The following is a 26560-nucleotide window of genomic DNA, read 5'->3' as shown; positions in this document are numbered from 1 at the left end:
GGTGGCTGCCTTCAAACTGCGATGGCACAGCGGAGGAGACTATGCTCGGTTGCAAAGTATTCACAAGCTGGCCTTTTACAGAGAAGGCATCCTGACCACGGGTGGAGAGGCCACAAAGGATCACTGGCAGAAAGGAATGAGAGAACCGGCATTCTTGATCTGGGTCGCACTGATTAGCTGATGATTTTTCAAAACTGTAAACTAAGCTGGGGGAGGGGGTTGGCCAATGGGGACGATTCTGTCTGCTGCTGTCCTCTATCAGTACACTGCTGAGCAACTTCTGCTGGACCAATACACAGCAAACTAAATGAAAATTAAAGCCCACATTGAGGACAAATGGTGGCAACTCTTTTAAGGACTCTTTCTCTCACTCTCTTTCTTCCTTTTCTTATTACCGGGAAGCTATTCTAAATTTCTGTCAATTTTCACCCTGATGTGAGATTCTGAAAACAATAAAACCATTGAAGTCCAAACACCAGATCACATCCTCCAGGAAACACGGCTGTCAAGTGAAATTTCTAGACAAGAAAAAGACAAAACGAAGGGAAGGCCATGGCCACAGAGTGAACCGTGAGCTAACCTGGGACAAGGTCCTGACTGGGATTCTTACGTGGCACAATGACAGGTCTCTCTTTTGGGGGGGGGGGTGTATGTTCATGTATGTGCAAGTATGTGTGTGTGCATGTTCACAAGTGTGCATGCAGACATGCATGCATGCATGTGGAGGCCGGAGGTCAAACTCTGCTGTCATTCCCCAGAAGCCACATACTTGGGAGGTGGAGACAGGGGGCTTCCTGTTCACGGTCCTCCTTGGCACCATCTTGGAACTAACTCATCCCTGCGCTGTGTGGTTAACATTTATGGCCCTGCTTGGATGCCCTCTGCATATCTGAAACATCAGGAACCTTCTAATGACGTAAATGTGTATCTGCCCCAGTGCCCAAAGCAGCTGGCCTGCCTCTAACAGACACCTCACAGCCATGCCACATGGCTCCTGGAACATTCTGTTGCGTGATGCTACACTACAGTGAGAGACGCTCAGAAGCAAAGAGTCTACTTTCCAGCCGGGAGTCTGGTGTAAAAGCTGGCACGCTGTGAGTCATTTGTGTCTCCCATTCCTGCATGTCTTCCACACTCAGCAAAGGACTCCTATGGGGCAGAAGGGTTGTGAGTTCCGTAGCACGTGCTAGAGTACTAGTAGCACGTCAGCATTTAATAAGTGTTTAATCGGATTTCCTAAGTTCTTATGCAAATTAGACAGAATTTGTAAGTATTTTTCCATGGTCAACAGACCTAAAGGGCTTGTTGCTCATTGGACGATCTGATGACATCACAAGGTGGGATGCAGTTCCCATCACCTGCCATCAAGTAAGTCTGACAGCTTCTTTTGTGGGCCTGTACATGTTGTACATGTCTGTGCATGTTCCTATATATGAGTACATGTGTGGCTGTACACGCATGTGTGTGTGTTTATGTGTACACACGTATACATGCATGTAGGCCAGAGGTTCCTTAGTAGCTCTCCATCTTATTTGCTGAGACTAGGTCTCTCATGGAATTTAGAACTCACTGAGTTGGCTAGAGTATTTGGCCTGGGAGCTCCAGCAGCCTCCTGTCTCCACTTCCCCATGCTGGGACTGCAAATGCGCACCGCACCATCATATACACATTTATGGAGACGCAGGGATCCAAACTCAGGTCCTCAAGTCGCACAACAAGCACTTTGCCCACTGAGCCATCTCACTGGCACTCCTCTATCCTTTTATTTTTTGGGATAGGGTCTCATGTAACCTAGGCTACCCTCAAACACCCTAGGTGCTCAAGGATGACTGAGCTGCTCCTCCTGTCTCTACCTCCTGAGTGCTGGGATTCTGGGGGAGTACTGCCACACCTGGATCTTTGGGTGCTGGGGATTGACTCCAAGGCTTCCTGTACAACAGGCAGGTGGAATACAAATGAACTCTACCCCTAGATACCACTTTTCATATTTAAAGGGAAAGAAGTAGGCAAAAAAATTCTAGGAAGCCTAGTTGTCATTTGATGAAACTGTGGCTTTGCCACAGAACAAAGACCAAGGGCTAAAGTTCCAAGGAACCGCCTGCTGTTTACTGCTAATTCAGACCATCACTAAAGACAGACAGAAAAACATTATGCACGTCCATAAGCCCCCAGAGGGGGAGCATTTTCACACAGCAAGCATCAAATACCAATCAACAGTGACCATTTTAATAACGACATGGCCTTTCTTAATTGACCCAAACGCCACCACTGAGAATATTTTTCCATCTAAACAGCTCTTCTTAATAACGAGGACACCAGAGTCTACGGAGGCCTGAGTTGCCCAGTTTTCTCTGCACGTTTTCCAGATGTCTGCCATTCATACAATGACAGAAAGAAACAATCCTGATTTTCTTCCCTTAAGGTTATCACTAAGAAAAAAATTGTGTTTACAATATGGCTTATTAACCAAGAAGAAAGATAGTTATTTCTAGGTAAGTGATGGCTTGTGATTTGTGAAGTAGAAAACCAAACCAATAATAGGGAAAATATGATATCAAAGACAGAGTGGAGTGCGGGAGCTGAGGAGATGGACGGCACAGTAAGAACAGTGTCTGGTGCACGCTTGGAAACCCAGTGCTGGAAGTGAAGGCAAGTGGATCCCTGGGGCTCACTGGCCAGCCAGCCTCACCTATCGGCCAGCTCCACGTAACTGAGAGACTGTCTCAAAAATAGGAGAGTTGTTTCTGAAGAATGACACCCAAGGTTGTTCTCTGCCCTCCATATGCATGCACACCTACACACATGTGTACATGAACACGTACATGCATATACACATGATCAAAAGAAAAAAAAAAACAGAAAGGACAAAGCATTATCCCGGCCCAAACACAGACCGTAGGAACAACATACTCAATACAGTTAATACAATCATCATAGTCAATCAACATAGTATTCATTCCAAATAATCAGTACAATGAACAGTCAGCCAAGCACAGTCGATAGTCAACACAATCAACAGTTAACCAAGTCAGCATAGTCTACAGTCAGCACAGTCTATACAACAGTCAATAGTCATTCAACAATCATTCAACACAGCCAGCACAGTTAACAGTCAGCACAATCATTCACGAGTCAACACAATCATTTAACACAGTCAACACATTCAGCATAGTCAGTCATCGCAGTCAACAATCTTTCAACATGGATAACACAGTCAACAGCCATCCAAGCCATTCAATATAGTCAATACAGTTATATAGTCATTCAACACAGTTAACACAGTCAACAGCCATCAAAGTCATTCAATATGGTCAACACAGTTATATAGTCATTCAACACAGTTAACACAGTCAATAGCCATCAAAGTCATTCAATATGGTCAACACAGTTATATAGTCATTCAACACAGTTAACACAGTCAACAGCCATCAAAGTCATTCAATATAGTCAACACAGTTATATAGTCATTCAACACAGTTAACATAGTCAACACAGAATACTTGACTCTTAATACAGTGTCCACTCCATCAGTTCCTTTGTTATAAATATTTAACTGTTCAATGAGAAAAATCATTGCTGTTGGGGGTAAAGTTTGAAAGAGAATTTTAAAGACAATGGACATTACTAGACCTTGAATTTTTGAGAAAATTCTTTGTATTTTCATTCTAATTTTTGTCTGATTTAGAAAGGACTTCCAGTCTGAAATAATCTAGGGGGTTTAAAGTTAAAAATACTAAATGTAACTAACAGGAAAGATAAAGGCCTTTAGGATATTTCTGTATTAGATAAGTTAGCATATGTGATGGTTCATCTTGATTGACAATTTGCTTGAACTTTGGAGAAATGCCAAGGAGACTGGACAAGCATACCTCTAGGTGTGTCTGTGAATGTATCTCCAGAGATGATTAACTATGGGGAAGGTCTACCCTAAATGTGGATGGTACCATCTTGTGGGCTGGGGGTCCAGGCGGAAAGAGAAATTCTGCAGTCAAGGCATATTCTCTCTCTCTCTCTCTCTCTCTCTCTCTCTCTCTCTCTCTCTCTCTCTCTCTCTCTCTCCTCCTCCTGACTGCTATGACATGAGATACCCTACCACATTGTCATCCCCCTACCCCCCCAAACCACGATAAACTGAAGCCTTCAAAACCATGAGCCAAAATAAAACTTTCTTCCTACAGGCTGTCTTGCTCAAGTATTTTGTCAAGGTGACAAAATTAATACAGAAGACCACCTCCAGAATGTTTCTACCCATTAGTCACAATGAGGTAACAAATGGAAAGGGTGCTGGGATGCAGCTTGTCTAGCATGAATGAAGCCCTGGGTTCCATCCTATGCCCAGCACTGAGGAAATCAGTTGTTGTGGCTAATGGGACAGTTAGCCTGAAGTAAGCTGTGCAGCTGCAGAAACATAAGAGACCCTGCCTCATCACGGGCAAGCTGAGGTCCAGCCCTCAAAGGCTGTCCACTGACCACCACATACATGCTGTGGCATGCACATACACACATTCACACAAACACGAATGCATGCACACACAATAAACAAACAAACAAATAAGAAAAATCATTATTTGATTAAATCATGAGATCCTCTTAAGTCCACAAAGAGAAGAATGCTAGGTCCTGGGGAAGATGAATGGGGAAGTTGCTCGATATCTGTTTTTTTTTTTTTTTTCTTTTCTTTTTGTTGTTTTTTGTTTTTTTAAGACAGGGTTTTACTTTGTAGCTCTGGTTGTCCTGGAACTCACTCTGTAGACCAGGCTAGCCTTGAACTCACAGGTCTCTGCCTGCCTCTGCCTTCTGAGTGCTAAAGTTAAAGGCATGTGCCACTATGTCTGGCTGGACACCTGTTTTCTATTCTCTGAACATCAATAGAAATAATAAACAGCCCCAGGAAGTAGTCAGTGGGCACAACCTGAATTTCATTAGGAATGAAAATACACTCCAAAGAATTCAAAAGATAACATTTAAGCAGCCTTTAAAAACAAACAAACAAACAAATAAACAAACAAACAGATACGATTCTTGTTAGAGGAATAAAAGGTCTTAGCATGTAGTACTTACTGGTAATGAACCCAGGATGGTCCTAGAGTTTTCTTAAATTGAGCAAGTCCCACAATATCGATATAAATAAGCTCAACAATTCTGTCTCCTACTGTAGGACAGCCAGATCGATTTCCAACAACCTTCTTCATAATCCTGGAATGGAGCAAACGAGGATATAAAGACATCAGTAACTTGACAGTGCTAAACGAGGCAAATGTGATAGGTTCAAATCACACCTCAAGTCCCCATTAGAGATAATGGATTGATGCTCCAAGCCTGTCTCAACTCCACAGAGTCCCCATTCTGACCAGGGGAATTTAGATGCTGGTGTATAAACACAACCTGTGAAGTTCAGCAACGATCTTACCCATCTCCACTGTGGAGCAGACAGGAGAGCTAACCAGATTCATCTCTCTGAATCTTCCCTCTCATCATCTTCCAGGGTGGGGAGAGGGGATTAAACAGTGATATGTAGATAGTTCCCTCAATAATTCAAACATTCACTCCTGGAAAGGGGCTCTATAAGACTCAGGAAATAAAACCTACAAGGTCCAGGAAGTAAATGAGACTTACAAGTCCCAGGAAGATCCTGAAAACACAAGACTCACAAGGACCCTCCCCAAGGTTATATAAGCAGTAACAATGGCTTAGGAGAGAAGATCCTTCGGTCAGTAGATCTGCCTGCACGTCATGCAGGGAGCTTGAGAGATGCAGCTTTAATGAGTTGCTACCCAGGCTGGGGTGGGCTTTTTAGTGATGTAGCTTCCTTCTAAGTGACGCTTCATCCACAGTCCTGTTAAGTAACCCCAGTAAATTCACTGACTTACTAAGCTGGACTGAGTGGAATTCTTTCTCTGGTCTTTCATTGGAGCCTGGTGAACACGTCCCCACATGTCACACAACAGACACAAACACTCTGACATTCTCTCATCTTCATCTGTAGGCCCTAAACACCTTCGGTTCCCAGCTCCTCAGCTCCAGTAACTCCCTACACGGTCCTGCACTGTCCTGAGTGACTCATGATAGAACTGGCCCCGTGGCTTCGACGGTCTCATCATCCAGTCTTGCAGCCACTGACCCACCCTTCTCTACCCTGGCACCCAAACTGCCCTTACGCTAATAGATCGACAACATATGTGACTGCTATGTGAACTTGATGAGTCAGAGTAAGTCCAAAGTGTAACTGCCATGGACCCAGAAACCAGTCACCACCTTTGACCTCAGAGCAAGTCCAAAGTGTAACTGCCATGGACCCAGAAACCAGTCACCACCTTTGACCTCAGAGTAAGTCCAAAGTGTAACTGCCATGGACCCAGAAACCTGTCACCACCTTTGACATCATCCCTGCTCACATCCCACAGTAATACTTGACCATTTACAAAAACCCCACTTTTGAATGACAGGGGCCACAAACTGTTCCACAGTTACTAAGGACATTCACAGCACCTTCTGTTCCTTTCTGGGCTTCTGAGAAAAAAGGGCAAGCTCTATTGAACCGATTTTTCCTGAAGAGCTGGAAAACTTCCTATGAAAGGCTGGATAACAAACACGTTCCATATTCCACTCGGTCACTGTAGGGTGGAAGAAGCCATGAGTTCAAGTAATAGTGGGTGTGACCTGTAGATGTATCCAACCTTCTTATTAAATAATAAACACAGAACCAATGCAAAGAAGAAAGCCAAGAGGTCAGAGCTAAGAGCTAAAACCTTACCCTTCCTCCTGCGGTGGTCCTACCTCTCTGAACCAGAGCTACCCCTGTGTTAAAGTCTTTATATAGAGTTCCTGTCCTGCCTTCTCATTGGTTGTAAACCCAACCACATGACCGCCTCCTCACAGCCTGTCTGTATAGGCCTCCAGGTTTTCCATGATTGGTATTAAGATTAAAAGCATGTGTATCCAATAATGGCTGTATCCCTGAACACACAGAGACTTACCCAGCTCTGCCTACCAAGTGCTGGAATTACAAGCGTACGCTACCACTGCCCTGCTTTCCTATGGCTTGCTAATAGCTCTGACCCCCGGGCAACTTTATTTATTAACATACAAATAATATTTTAATACAAATAAAATATCACCATAGTGACCCATCCTGCAATCAGCAAATGTTGACAAAAACAGGCAGAGGGCTGGCTGGCTCTGGGCCGTTACTATGGCTTATGCCTGGGGTCCACCTTGTGCACTGGTTCTCAACCTTGTCTGAACAGTGGAACTACCTACAGAGCATCACAAGCTACTTAGGCCATGGCATTTTCAAATGCTGAATCACTCGGGGAGTGTTCTGTTCCAGGATTTTAGGGGGATCTCCAAATCTTTGAGAAAGTTAAATGAAAAAAAAAAAAATCCCCCAAGCAATTCTAAGGAGCAGCAATGAGTTGGGGACCATTTCCCTGTGTTGCTTCTGTAACGCTCATTTTAAACAAAGCACATTTAGGGGCTGTAGATGTGGCTCAGCGGGCAGAGTGCCTGCCTAGAATGCATGAAGCCCTGGATCCCCTTCCCGGCACCACATAAACTGGGTGGAGCACCCCGATCATGCTGTCACTCAGGAGGTAGAGGATCAATATATCTTGACTATATAGCAAGCTTGAGGCTGACCTGGGTTACATGAGACCTGTCTCGACGGTCCCTACTTCCAGAAAAACAGCACATATGGTCCTCATCCTGGTATTCACAAAGGTCAATACTGACCTGCCCTTGGCCATCAAGTGAGTCTCTGCAATAGTCACGCCTCATATATCTTTTCTCAGTTCCATTCTTGTGCCTGGTTCCTCACAGTCCTCCATTTGTTCATCCTCCTCCTCCCCACTCACTCCCACATTCCTTCTCTCGTTCCTTCACTAGCCAGAGTATGCTAGGCACTGTGTGTAAGTGCTAGGAACACAGTGGTGAGATTCAATTTTCAGCACGCCCTGTACTTACATTCTAGCATCATCCACATCACAATTAGCATTCACAGAATTGTAATTAGCATGATTAGTATTTAATGCATCAGTAGTGATTGTCAAAAGACTGGCAGCCGAGTAACAACTGTTGGTCATCTTTGCAGGCCCCATTTTGAATCCCAGCCCTCAGAGGGCAGACAGAGCAGCTGCAAAGCGCGTGCCTTTACAGGTCTTGTGTTCCACGTATTTTAAAGCAAGCAGGAAGGCAACGGGAGGTAGTCTGGTAAAGGAAGAGGGGAATTGCTTGAGGTACGAAGGACCTCAAGTTCATCTAACGCTGAAGGAGAAAGGGAGGACTGTTGTAAGAAGGCTACAGAGAAGTCAGATTCCAGGATCAGATCCAGCCACCCCTACGTGCTACCCCTGAAACCTCAGACAGCTCATGTTCAGTCTGAGCCCCAGGTTCCTCAGCTCTAAAACACAAATGGCGAAAGCATCTACTTCCAGGTCCTGAAGTTTAAATACAATACAATATATGGGAAGCTGAGATGCTTCCTTGGGTAAAAGCTCCTGCTTCTATACAATACAATATACGGCTGTGAGATGCTTCCTCCGGTAAAGCTCCTGCTTCTATATACAATACAATACATGGTTGCCGAGATGCTTCCTCCGGTAAAGCTCCTGCTTCCTTCTATCCCTGGAACCCACGGTGGAAGGAGAAAACTGACTTCCTGAAAGCTGTCCTCCGACCTCCACATACACTGAGGCACACATGCCCACATGCTCACACGCACAGTCATAAAAAAAAACCAAAAACTGAACTAAACTAAAAACACAAAGTGTTTAGTATTAAACACACAGTCAGTGGCTCACTATAAGATTAAATAGCTACCATCAGTGCTGGATGTTGCCGAGCTGGAACAGAGCCTGCCTGGTATGCACAAAGCCCTGGGTTCCACTTCCACTGCCATATAAACTAGACCTAGAGGTACACAGCCCCGGGGAGGTAGAGGCAGAGATCAGCAATTCAAAGTCATCTTCAACTATGTATATTGAATTTGAGGCTAGCCTAGGTCACACAGACCTAGTCTCAACATAAAAGTAGTCCCAATCAACACTATTGCTGGCATAATTCCTGATGGAAGCAAACCTTTATCACGGTGCCTGGCATCTAGGAATCAATGAGAGGACTGCTGAGATTATCCTCAGACATGATGGCTTTCAACTCAATATACCGCCCACAACCTTGGTGTGTCAATAATACAGTAGGAACAGGGTAGAGCGTACATTGCACTCTGCCACCTCTACCATCTCTAGAGTGTCCTCCCAAGGGCTGGCACAGCTACATGACAGCTTGCTTGCTGGGTTAGAAGTCTCTGATGGCAGTTTTCTGGGGACTACGGGGACCCCAGTTCATCTGTTTGGCCAGCTGTATCAACTGAAAAGGGACTGAGAGGGGGCGAGAGCTGAATGCAAACCTCAGTGGGAAAGAAGAGTCAGGGAAGAGAACAGACTGAGCTGGAAGTTAGCTAATTGAGAAAGGATTGGATCCGGGCTGTCGGGAAATCCATTTTACTCATATTAAATTATAAACAGGAACTGGCCCTGTTTTGAGCTTTAGAAAGCTTGATGGTAAGCAGGGAGTAGTATGAATTTTGGCAAGATGCGGGGAATTAGGCAAGTCAATAGAGTCTTGCGCTGCAGATGTTGGAAACACCTGGAATAGCAAAGAATAAATGCCTTAGTTTGAGTTTTCCTGGCATTCATTTATGAGGCCCCGGAGCCTGCAGCCAATGAAAACATATTATCCTTTTCATAGTGTATGTATTTAGCTCCAAAAAAATAATCTTCTTATCACCTGTTTAGCGAATTATCACTCTCATTTTCCACCACAAGAAATTGTACGCTAATAGAGGGGCTTTACGAGTTTACTACTTCGTTTTTGTATTCTGATTTTCAAATTGAAAAAGTAATTTCCTTACTCCTTGAGCTCAGCCAGCGAAGCTGAGATCCGGATGTCATGGCCCAGTAGGTACAGAGATGTAATTAAGTCACTCCACTGAACTAGTTCACCAAGAGGACCACCGCTGAATGCCGTCTCCGCAATCTTGAAGCCGGATTCCTTGGTCAGGAGCCCCAGGTGGACAAGGATCTGAAAAACAGAAGAGGAAATACATACTGATTTCTGGAGCCATGTTCAAAGTCCATGCACACCATAATGCAATCAGCCAGTTCTAAAAGAACCACTTAAGTCTCAGAATGGGGTATGTCATTTTTTCTAGAAAGTATAAAACAAAGAAGGAAATAATCTCCCCCTGTTTTAGACAAATACACCATGAACTGCCCTTGGTAGAGCCATGAGTGTGAGTTATAGAAGATTATTCTGATTTTTAAAAATAGAACATTTGGCTGGTTCAGTCAGTAAAGAACTTGATGAACAAACACGAGGACCTGAGCTTGAATCCCTAGAGCCCAGATACAAAAGCTGGGTGTGGTGCTGCCTGCTTGTAATCCCAGTGCAGGGGAGATGGAGGAGACTGGACAGGCTGGCTTTCGAGTTCCAGGGATCTTCCTGTGTTTGTCTCTTCAGTGTTGGTATTACAAGCATGTACACTACACCAGGCCTTTATGTGGGATATGGGCAGTGAATTCAGGTTACATGCCTGTATGGCAAGCTCTTTATCAACCGAGCTTTCTCCCCAGCCCAGCAAGTCTGTCGCTTAAACATACTCTAATTACGATCCACGAGGCTTGTCTGGTTTTAAAATAGAAAACCATAGAAATAAGCATACTTAATGTGTTTCAATGAACTTTGGTCTCTGACTATCCTAACCGACCCAGTCTGGCCATGGGAGTGTGTTGTAGCTGGTACCTTCTTTCTCTGGCCAGAGCCTTCGGTAGCTTTTCTGTTGTTGGGTATGAGGAGATGTTCTAAGCCCATCAAGTGCCATTTCTGTCTCAGACCTTAATGAGCCATTTTCCCAAGAACCACTTATCCCACCTATTGGAAACAGCATTTAAAGATCAAAGGCTAGTTCTCAAGGGACTCTACTTAATTGCTATTTGGAGTCTTCTCCAATGGCCCTAGCTAGGAACTTCACTTTTCCTCAAAGATAAAATAAACTATGGGTTCTTCCTGGGAGTGTCAATCCAAACCCAAGGCTACAGATAATACCTGAGGATAATACCATGCATCTTTCTAGTTATTTACTTTCTCCTACAATGAAAATTCCACTTTGCAGAGGAAGGAACACAGGAAATCATTCTCTATACTCTAATGTTCACAATGGCTCTGGAATAAGATTATCAAGACTTCTGCAAAAGACATGATACAAGTGTTCCATGTTTTTCAAAGCTCTTTGGTCAATTTACTGCTTGCACCAAAACTGGACAGATACACAGTCAGCCCAGCTGTTTCCTTTTCCTTAGGATTTTCAGGTATGGTTTTCTTTTTTCTCTTTTTAAAATTTAAAATAGACCCCCCCCCATACAATATATTCTGATTACGGTTTCCCCTCCCCCAACTCCTCTCAGATCCTCCTACTTCCCCACCCACCTAAGCCCACACCCTTTCTTTCTCTCTCTTATTAGAACACAAGCAAATGTTGAAAAATTCAGTAATAGATAAAATAAAAATAATTCAGACTAGTAAACAAGAAGGGAAAGAGAGAGGGGTATGGCTCTTCTAAACTAAATTTCTCTTGCTATGTAAATGGTTCCAGTGACAACCCACAAGTATGAAGAACTGAGAGAAATTTGGTTTCCTCGCCTGCCACATCCACTCTGTTCTATCCGCCTCCCTTCTTTGACCACTTAATTATTTTCTTACTGTGGAAAAGTATGTATAGCATAACACAGTGGCCACCATTTTAATGCACATGGTTCAAAAGCAGGCCCCCCCCATACCTCATTTCTAAAAGTGGAAGAGTTCCAAAGCTTATGTTTAAGTCACAGTGGATAAGATCTTTTCTGTGGTGGGTGTGTGTGTGTGGGGGGGTGCTCCTGTGGGAGTGTGTGGTTAAGACGGCTATATACCAATATATTCCGTATACTTCTGAATCATGTGCATTAAAATGTTGTGCACATATTATACTATGCTATGCTATGAATATCTTTCTATAGTAAGAAAAATAATTAAATGCTCAAAAAGGAAGAGAGGGAGGGAAGGAACGGGGTGGATGTAACAGGTATGGAAACCACTGCCCATCCTATTTTCTATCCTTGGGTGTGTGTGTGTGTGTGTGTGTGTGTGTGTGTGTGTGTGTGTGTGTGTGTGAAAATGTGTATCTGTGTACACATTCACAGAAGACAGAGTGTGACAAAAGAAAACCTCAAAATGGGTGAGGAGACACTGAGCTGCTCTACTCTGAGGGGAGATCATTTGACACATGACATCTCTCTTCATCTTGTTTCCAAGCAAAATCAAATTTTAACAGAAAGCTGCCATCGAAAGGAACCGAATTAAGCAGCTCACTTTCTTCCGTTTTCTCTTTTCAAGGTTTTGTTTCTCTGCCAGAGACTTGATCGCTTGGATCCACGCGTCAGCCATTCGCCGGATCCGAAGTCTCATCCACCGGAACTCCTCATGCTTCTTCATCATGCTATAGAGACTGTTAAAATCCGTACGGATTTCCGCCTAGGGGAAAAGGAGAAAGAAATGGAATAAAATGAGCAGAAGATTCAGATGCTAGGATGCAAACTGAGTTTTACGATACGACATTTTCACCCTGAGCGTCAATGAAATCCAGGATTTCAAGAGTCGATCTTGACTCTCGGCAGAGACTACTGAGGGTGGGGCCCAACAAGACGGCTCAGGAGGTAAAGGCTCTTGCCAAACAGCCTGACAATCCAAGTTCAATCCCAGGACCCGCTTGGCGGCAGGAGAGTGAACTGACTCCTGCACGGTGTCCTCTGGTCTGCACATGTTCCTTCTGCAAGCATATGCCCATACACATGCATACACAAATAAGATAAATGTGATTTAGAAAGGAGGAGGAGCGCAAATTGAAACAAAGCCCCCGACTGCTCATTTGTCACAAGGGGCATCATTTGAAAAATTAGAGATTGAAAAAGCAAGCCTCGTCGCTGTAAAGCCTGAGCCACGCTGAAATGCAGCTTTCACAATTGATATACCTGATGGACCTCCAAATCCCCCGGGCCAAAATGTATTTGTGTCTTGGAGCTTCCTTCTTGGCGGCTGACCACAGGAAAAAGTATCAGCTCCAACAGACCAGCCAACTCTGTGAGGGCCTCTCCTCCCAGAGTAAGACGGGAAATAAATGACCATTTTCTAGTTTTGTCCTGGGCCAAACCAACAAAATTTATGATTTTTCTAAGGAATTTTAAAAGCTAGGGATAGGATTTGTTTTTTAACCATAGCTGAGTACAATTTAAAATTCCGACCAGAATCATTTAAGGTCCAGGAAGACTTTTTTTTCCTGGTTTTCTGGATACAATGGCTGGATGTAGCCCCTGATTAGAACATGAGGGAAACACAATCTCAGTTTGTATTTCGCATGATACCTCAAGCGTATCAAATTCATCTCTTAGCAGTCTCCATGGCTCATTCCTAGCATTCGTCTCCCTCCTTGACCCAACAATCTCCCAAGGTCTCCACTTGGGTTCAAACCCTGGCCATGGAACCATCCTCCAAGCCGCCTGTGTGTACATGAAGTTTCAGCAGCACACGGGCATGCCCTTCATTACATGTGTTAACCATGGCTGCTCTCTGTGTTAGGACTGCAGAACTGAGTAACTGTGAGATTAAATGTCTGGCAGAGATAAAAACACTATCTGGCTTTTACATTCTCCTTGTTTATGACATTTTTATTTATTTAGAATGTGTACGCACATGTGAGCGCACGCGCATGCTCAAGTGCATGTTTAAGTCAGAAGACAACTAGCAGAAACTGGTTTTCTCTCTGTACCATGTGTGTCCTAGGGAATCAAACTCAGATCTTCAGGCTTGGCAGTAGGTGCCTTTGCCTGCTGAGACATCTCACTACCTCTGTTATTTCTGTACACGATGGGGGTATCACAGGCAGCCCAAGCTGGCCTTGAACTTTATGTAGCCAAGGATAATCACGACTTCTAATTCTCCTGCCTCCACCTCCCAGGTGGCACAGGCATGCTCCACCAAGTCCAGTGTGCAGTGCTGCAGACTGAACCCAGGGTTTCTTGCAGGCTCGGTGAGCACTCTACCAACCGAGCCACGTCCCAAGCCCCTCCTTGACCTTTTACAGAAAGTGTCTGCTTTCGGCTAGAGAGAAGTGGTTAAGGGCACTGACTGCTCTTGCAGAACAGTGAGGTTCAGCTCCCAGGACCCATGCCGAGCAGCTCACTACCATCTGTAACTCTAGTCCTGGGATTCGACACCTTCTTCTTACCTCTGTGGGTTCATGCATGCACACGGTGCACATAAACTCACACAGGTATACAAATAAAACATGCACACAAATAAAAACATTGAAAAGTAATAAAAATTTCCCAATTTGCCTATGTCTAAAAAAAATGCCCAAGCTTTCAAGATAGCATTGCAAGGTCTCTGGAGCCCTTCCCTCTTTCTAATTACATCTTCAATCCAGCTTACCCAAACCTCTGACCTTGCCCACCCAACCTTGCAATAGGATACCAAAGGCTGACTTCCCATGGAGACATGCCTCTCTCTCTCTCCCACCTCACAGAGCACTGCTTGTCCATTCAAATTCAGTTCGTCATCTTCTCTTTGGAATCTCCCCTGACCTCTGCAGCTGAGACGGTCTTCCCTCATTCATCTTCCTAAGCAAGCATTAGAGCCCGGTGACAAGCCTGGTCATTATTTACAGCCAGGCCCCTCATTAGATCACCCAAGGCCTCCACATCTGGCACTGGAGCCCATTCCTCTCTGTGGCCCATCATTTAGGGACCTTCAGAGAAGTGTTCAATAAATAAATCTATGCGAACTGGTCTATGATTGGGCCAGCTAGACTTCAGCTTTCAGCTGGCACTTCTCAAAGATGCTGTGTGCATCACTTAGCATATGACCTAAACACACAGGTGGAGGAAGAGTGTTCCAAAATCATTTACCAATGAGTTATGATCAGCTTCTTCATAGGGATTTTTTGCTCTCCAAGGTAAACGAGGACACCAATTTTCAACCTGAAAAAGATAAATCAAAAACACTAAACACACTGGTTCATCTTTCCGTGAACACACAAAGTGCTAAGAACTAGCCCCAGCTCACAATGAACATTGCGTTTATATGGGGTATTGTTAACCAGATAATAACCAAACTCCCGTGACATACGTGAGCTGTCCAGATGCAGGTGCCCTCAAAGGTGCGGCATCCTTCAGTCAAGGTCATAAGAAGCACTTGACCACATCTTACACCTGTCCCTAATTACAGGGAGTGGTCCTTCAACTAATCCTCCCATGTTCATGAGAGGGGACAAGCACACTTCTGCAGGGGGATGGCAGTGTGAAGGAGTCACTGGGAAACCACTCAGCAAATGGGCAGGGGTGATTTTCGATTGGTTCAGGCACGTCTAAAGGGAACAGACAGCATTCAGGCCAAAAAATTAAATCTCTGATTTGAGGATCAGGAATGCAAGCCATGGTTTAATACTAATTAGTCAAGGCTTGTTTTCTGGGTGTTTGCTTGACACTGTCTCAAGAAAGAAGGTAGGTACCCCGGATTGGTGGCTCATCTGTCATACCAGTACCCAGGATGTGGAGGCAGGAGGATCAGATAGTCTAGGTCCTCCTTGGCTATATAAAGAGTTCTAGGCTGGCTTGAGCTACATAGGACCCTGTCTAAAGCAACAACAGGATTGGGTTAGATATCTATGCAGGGAGCCTATGAGAGTCCTTCCACAGAAGGACCTGTCAGCACACAAGTTGTGTCCAACCTTTTAATGCTGATGCAACTACAAAGTTCACTCTGGAGAACCTCACTAATGAATTATAAAACAAACAAAAAAGTAATCTCATACACACACACACACACACACACACACACACACACACGCACACACACACATCTCATACTACTTTAAGCAAGCCTATGGTTTGGTGTGAGCTTGTACTCAAAGTTATCTTGGGTGTATGTGGCTTACAGGCTCAGGTTAGGCACACTTGACAGTTGTTTGGGGAAGGAAGAAAGGAAGGATTTGTAGAACTTCCTTCAAGGAAAGTTACCAAAGAAATCAGAGCAATTAATAATTTTATTGTGATAATTGTTAGGAAGGGGCTGGAGAGATTCTAGAAAGGGGCTCAAGTCATGGCCCAGAGGTTAAAATAGAGCACTGCACTTGCAAAGGACCCAAGTTCAGTTCCCAGCACCCACATGGGCAGCTCACAACTTCCTATGACCTCCCCCGCCATCCCCGTTCCAGGGGATATGACACCCTCTTCTGGCTTCCAAAGGAACTGAACTCACATGCACATATTGCTCCCTCTTCATATACATATAATTAAAATAAAAAATTCTAGAAAAGGAAAAGCAACAAATGAATTGAGTGACATGAACGTTTAGCCTATTTACCTGAAATAGCTATGAAATGTCAGAGATAACTTGTTTACTAATAAAGACGGCTCAAGAATGGGCATTGGAAATCATTGCTCTTCAGTCAGGGAGACCTGTAAGACTCTCCAGGGGGGCATCCATTGAGGGTCAATGAGACCCACAGCCTCGTGGGTTGGCAGAACAATCAGACGAGGTAATCTATTTTTTAGATCTGGGTGGGTTTTCAAAGAAGCGTGTCGGTTTCAGTAATCTAGAATTTACTCATAAGGGAAGGTGATATTTACTATGACCCAAAATAGTTGGCCATCTCTGCATAAAGCCATCTGCTATGAAAATGGCCCGAAAGCAGATGAGCTGAGGGCAGTGAGGTGTGAAGGGGGTAGGAAAAGTGCCATGTTCTCTTTTCTTCTGTGCAGTAAAATTAGACTCCTGTGATGTTTGTGAGTGACTGCAGTCACTCAGAAACTCTCCCCATGGGGAGAGCTGGATGCTTCTACTCATAAAAAAAGAGCATACTACCCTGCCTTGGAGGCCCATGGTCTCAATTACTGTGGGCCTCTCAATAACAGTATGACCATGCAAGGCAACAGGAACAGCTCCACAACTCAGGAAAAATGAGCAGTCAAGAAGCTGAGCAGAACAGGACGCCTCAGCTGGCCCCAGAAACAGCATACACGTCTGTGTTTCCTGTTCTTACGCCAGGTTGGTTCATTTGGCACCAATGAAATAAAACATCCCCCCAAAAGCATATTTATAAGATGAAGGCTTCAGATGGGTCCTGGGCTTGCCTCTGAGACCCTCAACCGAACACACATTAGGTGTGGATGTCAAGAATCCTCACAAATAAATACACAACTAAGTTCCTTTTTAAAAACTATTTTTATCTTCAACCACTTGAGTAAATTTCCTTTGTGTGTGTGACATATGTATGTATTCCCGTGTGTGCATGCATACATGTAGATGTGTCCATGTGTGTATGCAGGATAGAAGTTGAAGTTGGATGTCTTCCTCCATCACTCTCCACCTTAATTTTAATTTTGTTCTCTCCTTGTCTCTCTTCTTTCTTTCTCCCTCCCTCCCCCCTACCTGCCATCCAGGGTTTCTAAGTGAACCTGGAGTTCATCTGTTCAGCAGACTGGCTAAACAGCAGCTCTGGGGATCCACCTATCTCTGCCTGCCCTGCTCTGGGGTTACTGGTGCAGGCCCCTGTGTCCAGCCCCTGACGGAGGTGCTGGAGATCCTCACTCAGATCCTCATATGTGAGAACACCAGGCACTTTGCTGACCGAGCCTCTCCCCAGCCCTGAATAAATGACATCTACACAGGAACCTGTCAGGATAAAACAAAAAAAATCTCCCCACGAAGAATGTGATGGGAAAAGATGAAGCAAGACTATGAAGAGAGAAAGCCAGGTAAAAGATGACACCCCAGTGTGACCAGGAACGGATAAGGAACGCCTCCCTTCACATTCCTCCACCCCATGAAGAACCTTCCAAGACGCACTCTGATGAAAACAGTCATTCCAAGGTGATCTAAAGCATGACTTCACTAGAGAACTCTCAAGGCTGTAATTCCTTTTTTGAGCTCATCATTTGCTCAGTTCTTCCTTCTCTACATCACTAGCTACCCTTCTGTCCCGCCTCCAAGGACATCTCTGCAAATACAGAAAATAGAGTGGTCCAGCTGAGCTTTTAGGAAGCAATTTCAGCTCCGCCTGCAACTGGAATGGTGGAGAAACAGATAAAGACCTTAAGCCACAAAGGGAGGGTGGGTTAAGATTGTCTTTCACCACAGTGATAGGTTAACTAGTTGATGAATAGTTAAATTATATGTAAACCAATTACCCTGTGGGGAGAAGAGGAAAAACAAAATATTTTTTTTCTCCCTGGAACCTCAGAGGATTACCAAAATTGGAGGAAGGCCAGTACTGGTGATAAGTCAAGTAATGAAACAAACTGCCTTCCACAGGGCAGCATTTTCCTACATAAAAGCGCCATGATGAGCATGCAGGGAAAATCGTGCTTGCGGCTAACAACTCGACCTCCTCATACGTAACCGCGTTTTCTGTCTGATGCGTCCAGTGTCATTTAATGAGCTTGGCCCACTGGTTTCACAGCCTGTCAATAAAGCCCACCCCAGGAGGAGCCCACTCCCTGACTCATAGGAATTGCCCTGATTCCACCTGTCCAGAACAGCTACTCTCGGGCTGGCTCACAAGGTCTCTGGGTCCTACCACTGCCTTCAGACACCTTCCATCATGGCTGCCCCGTCCACACTTCTCCAGGTGTGGCTTTTCAGTGAACATTTGCCCTCAGCGCCGGGGTACACTGCTGCTCATCTCCCCTCCCCTCTGCTAAATCTCGTGGCACACGGCCTTCTCAGAACCAACAACTAACTCATCAAGGGCAGCCAAGCTCACCACAGTAAACAACTGGAAACTGGGTTTGGGAGACAGCTCCGTGACTAAAATGCTTGCTGCACAACGGTGAGGACCTGAGTGTGATCCCTAGCACTCATGCTAAGAAACCTGGTGTGTCAATCTGTGCCTGTAACCCAAGTGCTGGGAAGACAGAGACATCCCGCCCAGACAGTCTAGCCCAGTGGTTCTCAGCCTTCCTAATGCTGTGACCCTTTAATACAAGTCCCTCATGATGCAGTGACCCCAACCATAAAATTGTTCCGTTGCTACTTCCTAACTGTAATTTTGCTACTGTTATGGATCGTAATGTAAGTATCTGATATGTGACCCCTGTGAAAGGGTCCTTTGAACCCCCCCCCCAAAGGGGTCATGACCCACAGGTTGAAAACCACTGCTCTAGCTGAATCAGCCAGCTCCAGGACCAGTGAGACCATCTCACAAAGTAACGAGAGAGAGACACAGGGAGACACCCAACACAACGCACCACAAATGCACACACCATAGCCTGCACCATGTGCACACGCACAAAACGGACAACCCTCTGAATTCCTGGCAACACACACCCAGCCATCGACAATACAGCAGCCCCGCTCTAATCTTGTTCGAGTTGAAGGCGAAACTCTTCAGACGCAAACTAATCTCTTGAGCTAGTGCCACGGGCCGCAGAATGAAGAGGCAGTAGATGGAGACAGGGAAGACCTGCCGGGCTAGAACTTCGAACACTAATGGATATTCAGCGGAGAGGGCTCCGCACATCACTTTTCTTCAGAGGTGAGACATAAAATAAAGCAATTTTGACATTCCCCCTGGCGATTTAGCCTTCTTTGAACTAAATAGGTTTTGCAGCTTCGTCAGGAGGCTGGTGAATCAAAGCAGTTCCTACAGGTTCTAACTGGGTCACGCTGCGTTTCAGGGTCCACAGTACGGCAGAGCCACTGTACTTAAGGAAAAAGAAACTGCTGGCTGAGACACATACAGCTCAAGGAGGAGGCAAGGAGTCTGCTATCAACACGAAAGTTAGATGCCAGGGAGGCACAAAAGCAGTCCTCGGGGACCGGTCTCTCCGTGCCAAGGCTCTTTGCATTGGAAGAGCCTCAGTTTGGGTCCCTTCCTGTTAACAGAGTGTTGTGTTCTGGTGGATCGCTGACACACAGGCTCTCACGCCACCCTCTTCAAGTGATAAACACAATCAAAACCCAGGCACAGTAGCTCAAACTCCCAGCACCCTAGAGGCAGAGGCAGCTTGATCTCTTCGAGTTCTGGGCCAGCCTGGTCTACATAGTGTGTTCTAGGCTAGGCAAAGCTTTGCAATGTGACCTTGTTTCAAACATCAAAACAAAAACCAAATAAACAAAATCCTCCACCCCCTCAACCAAATGCCTAAGAAAAGACTCTGTCTCTGTGTGTTGGGGGCTTGGGGGCTTTCAGGATTTTTTCCCCTTGTGTTAATCTGCATTATTATAGTGTGTGTGTGTGTGTGTGTGTGTGTGTGTGTGTGTGTGTGTGTGTGTGTGTACATGTGTGAATATATATAGGCCACAGATCCTTCCTTGCCCACAGCATTCAGAGTCCCAGGCATTCCACAGAGAAGACCCGGCTCTACATCTACTGTGAGTTTTCTTCTGATAGAGTCTACTTTTTAAAATTTAATATATTTCTATTTTTTGAAATTAAAATATAATTACAACATTTATCCCCTGCCACCAGGCGTTTCCCACCATGGTGAACTGCACCCTCGAACAGTGAGCCCAGACATGTCTTCCTTCCTTAAGCTGCTTTGGTGAAGTATTTTGTCACAGCAGAGAAAAGTAACTGAGACGCACAGTAAGAGACAAACAACAGCAACTAATAAGTGGTAGACGTTACAATGATATAGTGCAATAAAAGATATTTGGTGAATTGTTTGTTTCTAGAAACTTGCATCGAAGTTTCCATAATCAGACTTCTGTCGATTGTGGGTAACTGAAAATCCTTGAAGCAACATTGTAAATGGGGCTGTGGTGAGGATGTGGTCTAGAGAACCATTATTGCCTCTACTGGAGCAGGCAGGAATGCTTCAAACACAGAATGTCAATCCAGCTGGCTCTGTGTAGGAGAGAGCCAGGGGCTGGAGTGATTCTTCAGAGCCCTGCTCAGGATATGACAGAGAAGCTGTGGGAAGTCTGCCATATGCCTCAGAACCAATGGATTCCAATGAGTTAATGACATAGAGTTTTTGTTTGTTTGTTTTTTGAGACAGGGTTTCACCGTGTAGTCCTGGAACTCATTATGTAGACAAGGCTGGCCTCAAACTCAGAGAGATCTGCCTGCCTCTGTCTCCAGAGTGCTAGGATTAAGATGTAAGCCACCACTGCCCAGCATGACACAGAGTTTTTAAAATTCATCTCAGATTGCCATTAGCTGAGAAAGTCACTTTTCATCAAACAGGAAAGACAGCAAATGAATTCCTCTGCAGATGATCATAGCAGTAACACAGACACACTTCCTACAAAAGCCCCCCTAAGGTGCTCAATGCACTCAAAACTGGCTTCATTCAGCCTGAATCCATGTCTCTAGCCAGCACTATCCAAAGTTGGGAGGCAGTCACATTCTGGAGACCCGGGACACCCATTGTGGGATATTGGTACACTGTGTGAAGATGTATTGCTGTGATTGTTGTAATAAAAAGCTGAACAGCCAATAGATGGGCAGGAGGAGGTATAGGATTTCCTGGGAGAGAAAGGAGGAGGAGGAGGAGGAGGAATTAGGCACACAGGAGAACCAGGAGACATAGAGAGGAAACAGGAGGAGCAAGATGGGAGAGGTAATGCCACGTGATAGAATGTAGATTAATATAAACGGGTTAACTTAAGTTATAAGAGCTAGTTAGGAACAAGCCTAAGCTATAGGCCGAGCTTTCATAATTAATAAGAAGTCTCCATATCATTATTTAGGAGCTGGCTGATGGGACAGAAAAAGATTCCTTATAGACACCACAGTTCTTTGCTGTTTAGCACATGACTTTGCCTCAATATCATCTTAAGTGACCATGAGAATAGTTCTATATAATTGGTTCTTTCATTCTAGTACTCTGATCTGATCCCTCATGCTTCCTCACAAAATAATACTGGACAGCACTTCACTGTGAATAAGCTCAAAATTCCCCTGCTGTGTGTCTCAATCTCAAAGTCTTAGCAGGTTTTTGCAGCGACATTGTTTTCAAGATGAGATTATAGCTAGAAGAAATTACCACTTAGAACAGTGTCAATAATAGGGTACAGCCTAGTATTTCAAATACACTATGAACAGAATCACTCATTCAATAAATGTATGCACCAGGCTGCCAGGTTACTGTAACAATGATAAAATGGTCCTCGGCCAGAAAATAATGAGTGTGGGTCAAACATACCACATGTATTCAACCAATGACTCCTTAATGACAACAATCAAAAGACATAAAGCATACAAGCAAGCCCCCAAAAAGGTCCTTTTTAATATAAAAAAGTGCTATATACCTGTGGAAGCCAACTGGGAAGTAAAGGTTTTCTGGGGTCAGTGAGGATGGTCTAGTAGCAAAGGGGATTTGGGGTTCAATCCCCAGGTCTCCCAAGCTGAAGAGAACTGACCCGAGGCTGTCCCTTGACCATACGTGTGTGCCATGTTATACTCATGTCCCCCACAAATAAATAAATAAATAAATGTAATAAAAATATTTAAAGGTTTTTCTAGATTGGATAGGAAATGAGAGTATTGTTACCTCAATGGACATTCCCTGCAGATGAAATGAAGAAATAAGGAGGAGGACATTACTGCTCCTAGGTATGTTGAAGAAGGCTTATTGTAGATTTGAGGGAGATCACTGCCAGAGGTAAAGACATCTTGGAGAGTCCAGAGTGGACATGACCAACAGACTGAGCCGGACCATGTGCGGAGAGTCAGTCAGGGAGAGAGCCGAGCCAGGAGACCAGGAGACTAGGAAATCAGGAGACCAAGAGGCCAAGAGGCCAGGAGACCAGGAGACCAGGAAGCCAAGAGGCCAAAAGGACAAAAAGGTTAAAAGGACCAGAGTAGCCAAAATGGCTGGGTTATAGAGTAAAGAGCAGCTGGGGGGGGGTGGGGGTGCCAGCCGGGAGAACCCTGTTAACAGGTAGGGACTGAGGGATGCTGGGAGAACCTGTCTGACAGTGCAGTGTCTACTTTGATGTGTTAACAGGCACCTCAGCCATTTGTCCTGGGTGTGAGACCTAACTAACACCTGTAGATAAAGAAGCATAGCCAGGCACTGGGGTACTGACCTAGCATGCGGAGGCCTCAAGGAGGAAAGGAAAGGAAGGTGGGAAGAGAAAAGGCAGCATGAAGGGGGAGGAAGGAGGGAATCAGTGAATCCACAACCTAGCAGTATACACCTCCTGGAAGAAGGGTGAAATACCATCCATGATGCAAAACAGATCCACAGCCTCACTCTGGTCAGACGCCGATGGGACAACCAACCAACACAGGGCCAGGATACAATGTCACAGAGAGAATCATCAAAAGCCAGCTCAGGACACACTGATACTAAGCAAAGCTGGTAGTTTTGGGTCTTGTTTCCATACTGTCCCTCAGGTCTCCACGTGAGAAGTCTTGTTGAACTCACTGGCACCCAAACCCGGCAGGAACAGCCTGGCTGGTGGCTCAGTATTAGCATGGCAACTCATCATCGGGACAAAGGAAATGAGAAGGGAGCTGGGGCTCAGTTGGTAGAGTGCTTGCCCAGGATTCATGAAGCCCTGGGCTCCATTTCAGCGCCACAGAAACTGGATCTGGTAGGACACATCTGTAATCCCAGCACTTGGGAAGTTCCAGGTTATCCTCAGCTACATAAAGAAGTTGAAATTGAGGCTAGCCCAGCTATATAAGACCCTTCTCAAAAACCACCACTACCAAACAAACAAACAAACAACAACAACAACAACCAAACTATCAAATGTATTTTGAGCACATACCAGAAACCATGAGACAACATTGAAAGTATGTAGAATTCAGCTGGAAGACGGCTCAGTGGGTAAAGAACAAATGTGAAGTTTTGATGTTTATAATCCCAGACTTCTATAGCAAGATGGAAGGCAGAGACCAGAAAATTCCCAGAGTCTGAGGACCAGTGAACTTCTCTATATGCAGCAGAAAAATAAGAGACTCTGTATCAAGTTGGAAAGCCAAGACTGACATCTGAAGCTGTCCTCTGATTGCCACATGAGCTCTACAGCGTGTGCGCACACACACGCATCCTTTCTCTATCACACGTACATGCACACATGGATAAAACATAGATGTGTATGAAGAAAAGATAGGAGTTGACTGTACTGGAGCTCCAGGAGTGTGTTCCAGAGAGCACAGATGTAGTAGTTGGGGGCTTGGCAACTCTTGCTCTTTTCCCCGAGTTCTGCAAGGTGAAGACCAGGAGAAGTTCACTATAAATGCCATAGTGTCTGAAACAACCAAGAAATGTCATTAAGACTAATTCCGGAGGGGAGAATCTGGCGGGAAAGGAGCAGAGACGTCAGCCAGCTAAACACAGCTCTTCGAAGTCGGGATGGTTTGAAAAATCCTTCTGCAAAGGGCATCTTAACACTCAGGCAGCTAGAGCAATGAGCACACGCAGATGAAAAGATAGAGATAAAGTCTGGGTGCAGAAAATGGAAAGAACTCAACCACAAATCTCAGCCAACTGTCTTGACTGCCAGGAAATCTTATCTTGTGGAAAGAGAATTTCCGACTTCACGCAGCTAAACATGTTCAAGGCACACTGTGGTCTACTCGGGCAACAGCCTGGAGGTATTTTTAAAGCACACCCTGACCTGTTCCCATGTGTCTGTTTTGTTGTTCTGTTTTTCTCCTGCAGCCTGAACAGTCAATTCTCCAAGGCTGCCCACTTTGACAGATTAGTCTCTGTAACACCATTTCCAAGTTATCTTTCGCAGCCCACACAGGCTATAAATCCAGATCATTGTGCTGGTTATTAGGATTTCATTTCATGCTTGCATTCACAAGCATTTAAGCTTCCAACCTTTCCTGTTGGGCATTAATCTTGGCAGTAATCAAGGGATTAAGTACGCTGAATTTAAACTCAAGGTTAATAGCACGCTCAACCAATATTGGTTTTACATATTGCCAAGGGAAAACAGAAAGGCAGAGACCTTTATGTCCATTGTTCATGAAAGAGAAGAAACAGATTGATGGGGAAGGCATGAAATTACTTCTTTTGTTCCATTAGGAAGGTCTCTCTGTCTCTGTCTCTCTGTCTCTCTCTCTTACACACACACACACACACACACACACACACACACACACACACACACACCCCTGTCCAAACTGGCATTTGGAATAGTAGTTTTTAAACATCTTAAGATCTAGTAATAAATCACCGGGCAATTCAATTATCTCCAACTAAATATACCTGCAATAGCTATAGAAATGCTTAAAAAAAAATAGGATCAACACAAGGCTAAGACAGCTCAGCTGGTAGAATGCTTGCCATCCATGCAGCCCCGACTTCTACCCCTAGAGCCCATGTTAAAAAGCTGGGCGTGCTGGTGGGCATTTGTAATCCCAAGGCTGGGGAGGTGGAGAGACAAGCCACACTGGCTGGCTAGCCTAGACTGCTTGGTGAGCTCTAGGCCAGTGAGGAAACATTTCTCAAGAAAACAAGGGGTACGCGTGGAGGGTTCAGGAGACAGCTCAGTGAATAAAAGGCTTACATGACCAGTTTAAAGCCTCATGAAAGCCAGGCAGGCACAGCAGTCCCCAGGCAGGTACAGTAGTCACCTGTAATCTCAATACTTCAAATGCAGAGACAGGAGATCTCCGGGGCAAACTAGCTAGGCAGACTAGCTCGAATCAGCTACTTCAGGGTTCAGTGAGAAATCCTGCCTCAATAAAATAGAGAGAGACTGAAGAAGATACGGGACATCAACTTTGGGCCTCCACATACAAATGCATACATAATAAACAAATAAATCTTAAACCAAACAAAAAACAAATGCATACATGTGTGCTAATATACACATATATTATTCAATGTTATATATATTGAATGTATATACTATACATTCAAATGGGGAAATAAAACGCAACCAAAAAAGCAAATAACCACAAAGTGCACAGGACCTGAAGAACTACACCAGAAGTTGACTTCTGCCTCTGCATGCACACTTGCACACACACACACACACACACAAAAAAAAAAAAAAAAAAAAAAAACCTAAAAACCAGAACAAAACAAAAAAAAAAACAAACCATAGAACTAATGAGTCAAGAGAGCTAGAAAAGTGTGTTGTTGCCTGCTAGGTTTTGGAACAAGGATATAAGAAGAAAAAGATGTGTGGGTGTCAAATACATGAACATCATCCATCAATGTACTGTTGATGGGGGCGAAGAAACTTGTTCCAAGTTTCATAAAAGCCACTAGCAATAAAAGGTGCAGACAGCTGAATTGAATTAATGCGCTCAAAACAAGGACAGTTGCAGTAATTACTGTATATGGTCTTGTCTCTGTAACGGGAATAGTTCACAACTCAAAGACACCGCTCTACAAAGTGACCTGCCTGATGTTGAAATCTGAGGCTGCCTGATGAGCTGAATCATTCACATAGTCTTATCACAGAGTGAGTGACACCTGGTTTTCATTAGCTATGACCTCATGAAAGCCTGGTGGGATTCCATCTGTTTGGATGGTAGGCATCAAAATTATGGAGT

The 26560-nt window shown here is 44.6% G+C and overlaps 1 protein-coding gene and 1 non-coding gene across 6 annotated transcripts in view; both read right to left on the bottom strand.

Annotated features, from left to right (window-relative positions):
* The window catches only part of Mgat5 (alpha-1,6-mannosylglycoprotein 6-beta-N-acetylglucosaminyltransferase), a 291422-nt gene that overhangs the window by 102441 nt on the left and 162421 nt on the right, over positions 1 to 26560 (bottom strand). For all 5 annotated transcript variants that reach the window (XM_052736793.1, XM_052736794.1, XM_052736795.1 and 2 more), the window contains 4 exons: positions 14991 to 15062; positions 12400 to 12561; positions 9908 to 10077; positions 5062 to 5196 (listed from right to left, as the gene is read on the bottom strand). In XM_052736793.1, the coding sequence (XP_052592753.1) occupies positions 5062 to 5196; positions 9908 to 10077; positions 12400 to 12561; positions 14991 to 15062 (539 nt within the window). The remainder of the gene's footprint in view (positions 1 to 5061; positions 5197 to 9907; positions 10078 to 12399; positions 12562 to 14990; positions 15063 to 26560) is intronic.
* Positions 23423 to 23531, bottom strand: LOC128110197 (small nucleolar RNA U6-53/MBII-28). The gene has a single exon (XR_008218153.1). It is a non-coding gene; the product is annotated as a small nucleolar RNA U6-53/MBII-28 (small nucleolar RNA).

The sequence above is a fragment of the Peromyscus californicus genome, unplaced genomic scaffold (assembly GCF_007827085.1).
Source record: "Peromyscus californicus insignis strain IS unplaced genomic scaffold, ASM782708v3 Scaffold_14__1_contigs__length_90479793_seg_2, whole genome shotgun sequence".
Lineage (NCBI taxonomy): Eukaryota > Metazoa > Chordata > Mammalia > Rodentia > Cricetidae > Peromyscus > Peromyscus californicus.
This window is presented reverse-complemented; position numbering and strand designations above follow the sequence as displayed.